The sequence below is a fragment of the Bos indicus x Bos taurus genome, chromosome 6, assembly GCF_003369695.1.
Source record: "Bos indicus x Bos taurus breed Angus x Brahman F1 hybrid chromosome 6, Bos_hybrid_MaternalHap_v2.0, whole genome shotgun sequence".
Taxonomy (NCBI): domain Eukaryota; kingdom Metazoa; phylum Chordata; class Mammalia; order Artiodactyla; family Bovidae; genus Bos; species Bos indicus x Bos taurus.
In genome coordinates this window covers 66487609-66499714 of record NC_040081.1, presented here as the reverse complement: position 1 = coordinate 66499714, position 12106 = coordinate 66487609, and the positions used below count along the sequence as shown (strand labels likewise).

General features: G+C 40.1%; 1 protein-coding gene across 1 annotated transcript in view; it reads left to right on the top strand.

Moving 5' to 3' along the window:
• Window positions 1-12106, top strand: part of CORIN (corin, serine peptidase) — a 308663-nt gene that overhangs the window by 206334 nt on the left and 90223 nt on the right. Inside the window, exon 7 of the mRNA XM_027544426.1 lies at window positions 11490-11597. Within this exon, the coding sequence (XP_027400227.1) occupies window positions 11490-11597 (108 nt within the window). The remainder of the gene's footprint in view (window positions 1-11489; window positions 11598-12106) is intronic.

Below are 12106 nucleotides of genomic sequence, written 5' to 3'. Positions count from 1 at the left end.
AGTACAGAGACCAGTGCCTGGCATGCATTAATTCTCAAAAGGCATTAGGATTTATGGTTGTGACTGTGGTTGTTATCTTATTCTCCATGCCATCCTTCTAACATCCCTCCCACTCCTGCCCCACCAAAGGTCAGGTGATACATTGTGGAGGAGACAGAAATACTACAATATGCACAATGATTTTAAAAACAGCACCACATGAAGCTATCTTGGAAAGGAGGCCACCCAAGTAGCACAGAATAAAAACTGATATTCCAAATAATGTTTCTGAATCATCAAAAATGACTGTAGCTACTATATTTATTAGGACAGGGGAGCAAATAAATACTAGAAAAATTTCTACCAAATTAATAAAAATAAAAATATTTCATTCTACCCTAATGGAAGAATTTTCAGATGTCTGGAAAATTCACTCCTGTTTTGAGGCCATCTGATGATATGGAATCAATAAAATTACTGAATAGTTTTGAATTCCTGCTGTGTGTGAAGCATGTTCTAGATCAGATCAGATCAGTCACTCAGTTGTGTCCGACTCTTTGCGACCCCATGAATCGCAGCACACCAGGCCTCCCTGTCCATCACCAACTCCCGGAGTTCACTCAGACTCACGTCCATTGAGTCAGTGATGCCATCCAGCCATCTCATCCTCTGTCGTCCCCTTCTCCTCCTGCCCCCAATCCCTCCCAGCATCAGAGCCTTTAACAATGAGTCAACTCTTCGCATGAGGTGGCCAAAGTACTGGAGTTTCAGCTTTAGCATCATTCCTTCCAAAGAAATCCCAGGGCTGATCTCCTTCAGAATGGACTGGTTGGATCTCCTTGCAGTCCAAGGAACTCTCAAGAGTCTTCTCCAACACCACAGTTCAAAAGCATTAATTCTTCGGTGCTAAGCCTTCTTCACAGTCCGACTCTCACATCCATACATGACCACAAGAAAAACCATAGCCTTGACTAGATGGACCTTTGTTGGCAAAGTAACGTCTCTGCTTTTGAAAATGCCATCTAGGTTGGTCATAACTTTCCTTCCAAGGAGTAAGCATCTTTTAATTTCATGGCTGCAGTCACCATCTGCAGTGATTTTGGAGCCCAAAAAAATCAAGTCTGACACTGTTTCCACTGGTTTCCCCATCTATTTTCCATGAAGTGATGGGACTGGATGCCATGATCTTCATTTTCTGAATGTTGAGCTTTAAGCCAACTTTTTCACTCTCCTCTTTCACTTTCATCAATAGGCTTTTTAGTTCCTCTTCACTTTCTGCCATAAGGGTGGTGTCATCTGCATATCTGAGGTTATTGATATTTCTCTCAGCAATCTTGATTCCAGCTTGTGTTTCTTCCAGTCAGGCGTTTCTCATGATGTACTCTGCATAGAAGTTAAATAAGCAGGGTGACAATATACAGCCTTGACATACTCCTTTTCCTATTTGGAACCAGTCTGTTGTTCCATGTCCAGTTCTAACTGTTGCTTCCTGACCTGCCTACAGATTTCTCAAGAGGCAGATCAGGTGGTCTGGTATTCCCATCTCTTTCAGAATTTTCCACAGTTTATTGTGATCCACACAATCAAAGGCTTTGGCATAGTCAATAAAGCAGAAATAGATGCTTTTCTGGAACTCTCTTGCTTTTTCCATGATCCAGCAGATGTTGGCAATTTGATCTCTGGTTGCTCTGCCTTTTCTAAAACCAGCTTGAACATCAGGAAGTTCATGGTTCACGTATTGCCGGAGCCTGGCTTGGAGAATTTTGAGCATTACTTTACTAGTGTGTCAGATGAGTGCAACGTTCTAGATACCTAGTAAATATAAAGACTGTTAAGACATGATTTTTTTGCTTCATGAGCCTTTTAGTCTAATCAGGGAAATGGCATAGAGATCATAACATAAACACGGAGATAATTAAATATCGTATTTTAGAACAATATAATAGATGTGCACGCTAAGTCACTTCAGTTGTGTCTGACTCTTTGTGACTCTATGGACTGTAGCCCGCCAGGCTTCTCTGTCCATGGGATTCTCTAGGCAAGAATACTGGCATGGGTTGCCATGCCCTTCTCTAGGAGATCTTCCCAATTGTGGGATTGAACCCATGTCTCTTATGTCTCCTGCATTGGTAGGCCAGTTCTTTACCACTAGTGCTGCCTGGGAAGCCCAATATAATAGGTATGGCAAAGCAAAAGATGGTGTAAACAGAAAGATCTTGTGAGAGAGAAGAGCACAGATCACTGGTTGCCAGATTGGCATGAGAGAGCCAACGGGAAAGACAGGATTAAAACTGGCCTTGGAATAAGGTGATGCTTGGATATTCCAGAACAGTGGCTCTCTGTTGGAGACAATATTCCCTTCTAGATGTTTTGTAGTATATAGAGACCTATTTGATTGTAACCACCGGGGACGTTTAAGGGGATGCTACTGGCATTTAGTGGGCAGTGGCTGGGATTGTTGCTAAACATGCAGCGCACAGGATAGCTCCCCACAACAGAGTCACCCAGCCCCACGTGTCCACAGTACTGCAGTTGAGAAATCCCATTTTGGAGCTAGAAGTCAATAGCTGAAAACCCTCAGGACATCAAGAAGCCCAGGTCACTGTAACAAGCTGGAAAACTGTGGGCAAACTGGTTAACCTCTTGGTCATCTCAAAAAAAGGCTGTTTCTGGGTGGAAATTGAGCATCTCTACTTGAATCCTGAGTTGAGGCAACATGATTATGTTTATAGACTCAAGAGACTGAGCAAATTGAATGAAGCTCTTAAAAAAAGATTTTCTGTTCCTTAGCTGTCTCTTTTCATTTAATGACATTTTTGAGGGATAAAAGTTAATAGTGTAAGATGCCAGACTGAAATAAATATTACCATGCAAGAACTTTAGAAGCAGCATTTTGTATCAAAACTCTCATTCAGAAAAAAAAAAAAAGATCTGTATCTAGAAAAATACCCACCTTAGGTTATGCAAAATTATGCTTGTATTGAGCAAGAAAAGCACAGCAAGCAGCTTCTGTAAGTTTTGATCTGTTGGCCCCAAATTGCCCTTATAGCATCTCTTTTCAGGTGAAACAAACATTTATTCCAATAAAAGGAAGCACTGTGATCTTTGCTATTTGCTATGTATTTCTGGGTGTGCACTGCCTCTGGTTAAGGTTTTCTGTGTTTACTAATCACACAGACCTTAGGGAGGTAACAAGTTGTTTTCCAAATGCAGCTAATTTTGTATCTAACGTCAGAGAATGGCTTCTAACCAAGAAAGTCATAGCAGTGGAAAGTTGAGCCTGTACCTGTATGAATAATGAGGAATTATAAAAAATGTTTGAATCATCTCCATTTATGAAATAAGTTAATCAATGACGGCATTAATTTACAAAATACATCCGACGAGGTTTTTTTTTGTATGAATTACCAGGGATCCCAGAATGGACCTTGGGAATATTTTAAGTGTTCTCAGGTTAATCAGATTCTGAAAGAAGTATTTGATTCTCCAGTCCTACCATCCAAAAAAGTGAAGTGTACTGCTTAAAAAATATTAATTCATATGTTTAAAATCTATCACCCCTTCACACTGCCTCCTCCCTCTGGTGATGTAAGTACTTCTGCACTGATGGTCAAGGTGAAGATCCCCCCGTAATGCTGATTCGAAACTTCTCATAAGAGATGAAAATAAAACAAAAAAAGATCTTTAACATTTCCCGAGGAAATGTATCTATCTTGATGCACAAGTTCCCCAACTTAGCTCAGTGGGCAGGAGAACCTCAGTCAACCTTTCTTGACTCAGCCGGTATGTGTGTGGTCAGCTCAGCTGGCAATAGGGTGCAGGATGGGGAGTTAGCACCCTAGGCTGCATGGGGGAAATAGTACGGTCAAGGTGAAGACTGGCACCTCTTTTTAGTCCTTATGTTTTCCCTTATGATCATTGTCCTCATTTGAAAATTATTTGGCCCAGGGGAAATGAAAAAAAAAAAAAAAAGGACTTACAAGTTTCTGTATCTGTTTATGTATGTGCACATGTGTACACCCTCTTAATGATGGTACTGAACAGATCATCTCTAAGGCACATTCCATGCCTAAAATGGTGTGATTCTGAAAGTATTTAAATGACTTCTTAGAAGAGTGCTGTTTGAAATAGAAGTTGATGATTCATGTAAATAACAAGTATAATATTTTGATGTGACTCACTGTTTCACTAGTCAGTGCCCAAGATTTTTAATAATGAATTGTTACAGAATTTGGGATGTTTAAAGAGGTGCATGTGTGCAAAGTCGCTTCAGTCATGTCTGACTCTTTGCAACCCTAAGGACTGTAGCCCACACGCTCTTCTGTCCAGTCAATAATGCTAGAGTGGGTTGCCATGCCCTCCTCCGGGGTATCTTCCTAACCCAGGGATCGAACCCACATCTCATATCTCCTGCATTGGCAGGCGGGTTCTTTACCACTAATGCCACCTGGGAAGCCCCATGGTAAAGAAGTACCCATCACCGATTGTATCAGAGGCAGACTTTTGCTTCAGGAGAAACAATTAGCTGGAATTCAGGAGGCGGGAATGTTTACCATTAGATTCTTGATCGTTATCAGTCAAGCAGACTAATCCTCATATGTGGCTTTTTTTCTCACTTCTTTCCTTTGTTCTTGCTTTGTTCTTGTTGCTTGTTCTTGCTTTGTTCTTTCCTTCTACTTGAAACATGCTGAAATTTTCATTCCATCCACTCTACTAAAACTCTGCACATCTTCCATGATCCCTCTCCAGCCTTAAGAATCTGTTTTTGAACTTAATTCACTCCAAGGGCAAAGATAATATTGGGTTGGCCAAGAGTTCATTTGGATTTTCCCATGACATCTTACAAAAAAACCTGAATGAACTTTTTGACCAATCCAATACATTTAAGAAGTCTAGTTGCTACTAACTACAGCCTTTACATGTAAACATTTTTACCTTATTGAAGTATAACTTATATACCGTAAAGTTATTTAGTAAATTTATAGGATTGTGAAACCCTCACCATGATCCACTTCTAGACCTTTCCCATCTTTCCCCACATTTCCCTCCTATTTATCTGCATTCCGTCCTCACTCCCACATATCCAGCCACAGCCACATCTGTCTCTGTAAGTTTGCCTTTTCCAGAAACTTTATAAATGGGTCGCACAATATGTAGTTTTTGTATTTGGTTTCTTTCACTTAGCAAAATGTGTCTGAGCTTCATCGATGCTGTCACATGCATCAGTAGTTTGATACTTTTAATTGCTGAGCAGTGTCCCATTGTATGGATACACTACATTTCGCTTGTACATTTACCAGTTGTTGAGCATTTGGATTATTTCTAGGCTTTGGCTATTATGAATAACACTGTGATAAACATTCACATGCCAGTCATTGTGTGAGTATATGTTTCACTTCTCTTGGGTAGATTTTTCTAAGAGTGGAATTCATGAATCTCATGAAGTCATAGTTAAGCTTATAAGAAGCTGTCAAACTGCTGTCCATTGTGGCATTATTATTTTACACCCCCACCAACTATATATGAGGGTTTCGATTTCTGAGAATCCTTGATAATACTTGATATTGTCTGTCTTATCTATTACAGCTATTTTAGGGGATATATAATAGTATCTTATTGTGGTTTTATTTGCATTTCCTTAATGATTAATTACATTGAGCACCTTTTCATGTGCTTATCAGCCATTTGTATATCCTTCATGAAGACTTTCTATTCAAGTTCTTTTGTTTCTTTGTAATTGGGTGGTTTGTCTTATTATTGAGTATAAGACATCTATGTATATTCTGGATATAAGTCCTTTATCAGATACATGCTTTGAAAATATTTTTTTTTCAGCATGTGACTTGTTTTCTCATCTTTAAAATAGCATCTTTGGAAGCACGAATGTTTTTAATTTTAAAAGTGGAAGTGTTTAGTCACTCAGTCATTTCTGACTCTGCGACCCCATGGACTGTAACAGCCCAAAAGAATCTGTCCATGGGATTCTCCAGGCAAGAATACTGGAGTGGGTAGCCATTCCCTTCTCCAGGGGATCTTCCCAACCCAGGAATCAAACTCGGGTTTCCTGCATTGTAGGCATATTCTTTAGTAACTGGGAAGATCTTTTTAATTTTAATGAATATCATTTATTATTTTTTAGGTATGTGCTTTTATTATCATATCCAAGAATTCTTTGCCACCCCCCATCAGAAAGACTTTTTTCTTATTTTTTTTCTAGAAGCTTCATAATTTTAGCTCTTACATTGAAATCTATAATCCATTTTGAGATTTTTTGATATGCTTTGAGATAAACATCAGAGTTTAACTTTGCATACTTGCAATCCAGTTGTCCCCACATCATTTGTTGAAGAGTATTCTTTTCCCATTGAATTGCCTTGGCATCTTACATACATTATTATTTATGTCTTCCCCTAACTCTATTAGGTCATATCTGAATGGTCTCGTGGTTTTCCCTACTTTCTTCAATTTAAGTCTGAATTTGGCAATAAGGAGTTCATGATCTGAGCCACAGTCAGCTCCTGGTCTTGTTTTTACTGACTGTATAGAGCTTCTCCATCTTTGGCTACAAAGAATATAATCAATCTGATTTCGGTGTTGACCATCTGGTGATGTCCATGTATAGAGTCTTCTCTTGGCCTAGATCTGATAGAGTGCCTGATGAACTATGGAATGAGGTTCATGACATTCTATAGGAGACAGGGATCAAGTCCATCCCCATGGAAAAGAAATGCAAAAAAGCAAAATGGCTTTCTGGGGAGTCCTTACAAATAGCTGTGAAAAGAAGAGAAGTGAAAAGCAAAGGAGAAAAGGAAAGATATAACCATCTGAATGCAGAGTTCCAAAGAATAGCAAGAAGAGATAAGAAAGCCTTCTTCAGCGATCAATGCAAAGAAATAGAGGAAAACAACAGAATGGGAAAGACTAGAGATCTCTTCAAGAAAATTAGAGATACCAAGGGAACATTTCATGCAAAGATGGGCTCGATAAAGGACAAAAATGGTATGGACCTAACAGAAACAGAAGATATTAAGAAGAGAAGGCAAGAATACACAGAAGAACTGTACAAAAAAGATCTTCACGAGCCAGATAATCATGATGGTGTGATCACTGACCTAGAGTCAGACATCCTGGAGTGTGAAGTCAAGTGGGCCTTAGAAAGCATCACTACGAACAAAGCTAGTGGAGGTGGTGGAATTCCAGTTGAGCTATTTCAAATCCTGAAAGATGATGCTGTGAAAGTGCTGCACTCAATATGCCAGCAAATTTGGAAAACTCAGCAGTGGCCACAGGACTGGAAAAGGTCACTTTTCATTCTGATCCCAAAGAAAGGCAATGCCAAAGAATGCTCAAACTACTGCACAATGGCACTCATCTCACATGCTAGTAAAGTAATGCTCAAAATTCTCTAAGCCAGGCTTTAGTAATATGTGAACCATGAACTTCCTGATGTTCAAGCTGGTTTTAGAAAAGGCAAAGGAACCAGAGATCAAATTGCCAACATCCACTGGATCATGGAAAAAGCAAGAGAGTTCCAGAAAAGCATCTATTTCTGCTTTATTGACTATGCCAAAGCCTTTGACTGTGTGGATCACAATCAACTGTGGAAAATTCTGAAAGAGATGGGAATACCAGACCACCTGACCTGCCTCTTGAGAAATCTGTATGCAGGTCAGGAAGCAACAGTTAGAACTGGACATGGAACAATAGACTGGTTCCAAATAGGAAAAGGAGTTCGTCAAGGCTGTATATTGTCACCCTGCTTATTTAACTTCTATGCAGAGTACATCATGAGAAACGCTGGACTGGAAGAAACACAAACTGGAATCAAGATTGCTGAGAGAAATATCAATAACCTCAGATATGCAGATGATACCACCCTTACGGCAGAAAGTGAAGAGGAACTAAAAAGCCTCTTGACAAAAGTGGAAGAGGACAGTGAAAAAGTTGGCTTAAAGCTCAACATTCAGAAAACGAAGATCATGGCATCCGGTCCCATCACTTCATGGGAAATAGATGGGGAAACAGTGGAAACAGTGTCAGACTTTATTTTGGGGGGCTCCAAAATCACTGCAGATGGTGACTGCAGCCATGAAATTAAAAGACGCTTACTCCTTGGAAGGAAAGTTATGACCAAACTAGATAGCATATTCAAAAGCAGAGACATTCCTTTGCCAACAAAGGTTTGTCTAGTCAAGGCTATGGTTTTTCCTGTGGTCATGTATGGATGTGAGATTTGGACTGTGAAGAAGGCTTAGCACCGAAGAATTGATGCTTTTGAACTGTGGTGTTGGAGAAGACTCTTGAGAGTCCCTTGGACTGCAAGGAGATCCAACCAGTCCATTCTGAAGGAGATCAGCCCTGGGATTTCTTTGGAAGGAATGATGCTAAAGCTGAAACTCAGTACTTTTTAGTCATGTGAAGAGTTGAGTCATTGGAAAAGACTCTAATGCTGAGAGGGATTGGGGGCAGGAGGAGAAGGGGATGACAGAGGATGAGATGGCTGGATGGCATCACTGACTCGATGGACGTGAGTCTGGTTGAACTCTGGGAGTTGGTGATGGACAGGGAGGCCTGGCATGCTGCGATTCATGGGGTCGCAAAGAGTTGAACACGACTCAGTGACTGAACTGAACTGAACTCTATTAAGTAGTTGTTCTTATCATAAGTTCATAATTAAGTTTACAGATGCAAATTTTAACTAATACACTCAACATCATAGCCAATAGATGGAAGAACTAGGGTAGGAGTTCTGGTTTACTCAAGAACAAGATCTATCTTCTTATTAAAATTTCCTTCCATGATGTTTATTCCAACATCAAACTGTAAGCTTCTTGAAGTTCAGTTCAGTGCAGTTCAGTCACTCAGTCATGTACGACTCTTTGCGACCCCATGGACCACAGCATTCCAGGCCTCCCCGTCCATCACCAACTCCTGGAGTTTACCTAAACTCATGTCCATTGAGTCGGTGATGCCATACATCCATCTTATCCTCTGTCGTTCCCTTCTCCTCCTTCCCTCAATCTTTCCCAGCATCAGGGTGTTTTCAAATGAGTCAGCTCTTCACATCAGTGGCCAAAGTATTGGAGTTTCAGCTTCAACATCAGTCCCTCCAATGAACACCCAGGACTGATCTCCTTTAGGATGGACTGGTTGGATCTCCTTGTAGTCCAAGGGGCTCTCAAGAGTCTTCTCCAATACCGCAGTTCAGAAGCATCAATTCTTCCATGTTAAGCTTTCTTTACAGTTCAACATCCACACATGACCACTGGAAAACCATAGCCTTGACTAGATAGACCTTTGTTGACAAAATAATGTCTCTGCTTTTTAATATGCTGTGTAGGTTGGTCATAACTTTCCTTCCAAGGAGTAAGTGTCTTTTAATTTCATGGCTACAGTCACTGTCTGCAGTGATTTTGAAGCCCCAAAAAATAAAGTCAGCCACTGTTTCCCCATCTATTTGCCATGAAGTGATGGGACTGGATGCCAGGATCTTAGTTTTCTGAATCTTGAGTTTTAAGCCAACATTTTCACTCTCCTCTCACTTTCATCAAGAGGCTTTTTAGTTCCTCTTCACTTTCTGCCATAAGGGTGGTGTCATTTGCATATCTGAGGTTATTGATATTCCTCCCGGCAATCTTGATTCCAGCTTGTGCTTTCTCCAGCCCAGTGTTTCTCATGATGTACTCTGCATATAAGTTAAATAAAAAGGGTGACAGTATACAGCCTTGACGTACTCCTTTTCCTATTTGGAACCAGTCTGCTGTTCCATGTCCAGTTCGAACTGTTGCTTCCTGACCCTGCATACAGATTTCTCAAGAGGCAGGTCAGGTGGTCTGGTATTGCCATCTCTTTCAGAATTTTCCACAGTTGATTGTGATCCACAAAAAAGCTTTGGCATAGTCAATAAAGCAGAAATAAGATGTTTTTCTGGAACTGTCTTGCCTTTTTAATGATCCAGCGGATGTTGGCAATTTGATCTTTGGTTCCTCTGTCTTTTCTAAAACCAGCTTGAACATCTGAAAATTCACGATTCACATATTACTGAAGCCTGGCTTGGAGAATTTTGAGCATTACTTTACTAGCGTGTGAGATGAGTGCCATAGTGCAGTAGTTTGAGCATTCTTTGGCATTGCCTGTCTTTGGGATTGGAGTGAAAAGTGACCTTTTCCAGTCCTGTGTCCACTGCTGAGTTTTCCAAATTTGCTGGTATATTGAGTGTGGCACTTCCACAGCATCATCTTTTAGGATTTGAAATAGCTCAACTGGAATGCCATCACCTCCATTAGCTTTGTTGTAGTGATGCTTCTTCCTAAGGCCCACTTGACTTTCCAGGATGTCTGGCTGTAGGTGAGTGATCACAGCATCACGATATCTGAGTCATGAAGATATTTTTTATACAGTTCTTCTGTGTATTCTTGCCACCTCTTCTTAATATCTTCTGCTTCTGTTAGGTCCATACCATTCTAGTCCTTTATTGAGCCCATCTTTGCTTTCTTAAAGAGATCTCTAGTCTTTTCCATTCTATTGTTTTCCTTTGTTTCTTTGCGCTGATCACTGAGGAAGGGTTTCTTATCTCTCCTTGCTATTGTTTGGAACTCTGCATTCAAATGGGTGTATCTTTTCTTTTCCTCTTTGCTTTCACTTCTCTTCTTTCCACAGCTATTTGTAAGGCTTCCTCAGACAGCCATTTTGCTTTTTTGCATTTCATTTTCTTGGGGATGGTCTGGCTCCCTGTCTCCTGTACAATGTCACGAACCTCTGTCCATAGTTCATCAGGCACTCTGTCTATCAGATCTAGTCCCTTAAATCTATTTTTCACTTCTACTGTATAGTCATAAGGAATTTGATTTAGGTCATACCTGAATGGTCTAGTGTTTTTACCTACTTTCTTCAAGGATTACATCACTTTTTCTTATTTTGGCATCATAATCTAGGACAGTACTGCTTATCTGAGGGTCATGCTATGAAACAGTCAGTTGACTTAAGTGGTAAAGTTGTGTGAGTAATGTGAGTAACGACTCTGTAATGTAAACGAGTTTTTCTCTTTGTTATGTCTATGTTTACCATTGACAAAACTAGGCTTTCATTTTAAAGTAAACTTTTTAAAGAAATAACTACTCACTGTCTATGAAGTATTCATTCTGTATGAAAGTGAACTTCACTAGAAACTATGGTGGTTTGAGAGTGTCTTTTCTCATATTTGGCTATGAGGAAGCTTTCAAGTGACATAGCGTGGAATGTGGGCATTTTCAGGAAGTGATAAGAGCATTGGCTTGGGAGCCAGTGGGTCCTCATCATGGTTCTACAGTTACTTGTTATATGACCTTGAGCACGTCAGTGGCTCCCTCTGCACCACAGTCTCCTCCCCTGGGAAACAGCAGATGTGGACCAGGTCACCATTATGATCCCCCCCACCCCCCCATGATATGATTCTGTTATACCAGCTACTACGGTAACATCCTATTCTGCTCTGGTGACCCATCAGTGGCTTCTGTTTTTTCTTTTTTCAGATTGCAGCGAGAATCTGTTTCACTGTCACACAGGCAAGTGCCTTAATTATAGCCTGGTGTGTGATGGATATGATGACTGTGGAGATCTGAGTGATGAACAAAACTGTGGTAAGTAACATTATTTCCCTAAAGGTTTTCACTTAAAATTATAGGAATTTATAATCAAAGCCTTGTAGTTCATTGTTTGTTAGTGTGGTTAGTGAGTTAAATTACAAAATGGTTTCTTAATTTTCAGGAAGAGGAGGCTTTTCCAATTACTAGTCTGTCATGTCTTATATGTAAATGTAATATTTCTTGGGTAAAGTCATACTAAAGAAACGTTAAAGAAGTGGAACGGAAATGGGAGTTAATATGTTTTTGTCTCTTTGAAAGTGTTTCTTCTTTGGTTGGAGTCAGTGGCTCATGGTTAGATTTGAGCTCTTGAGCAAAACTCTGCTTGCAATGCTTGATCCTCTTGTTATATATAACCAAAGACCTCTCCTGTATTTGATTGCCATGCACTACAGGGCGACTTCTGCAGTGGAGACATCAAGGGTTTGTTTTACGTTCAAAACTCATCTTATCTTTTAAAGAAGGAATCCACATACTAGTTGCATGTTTGTACCTGTAAACAACAT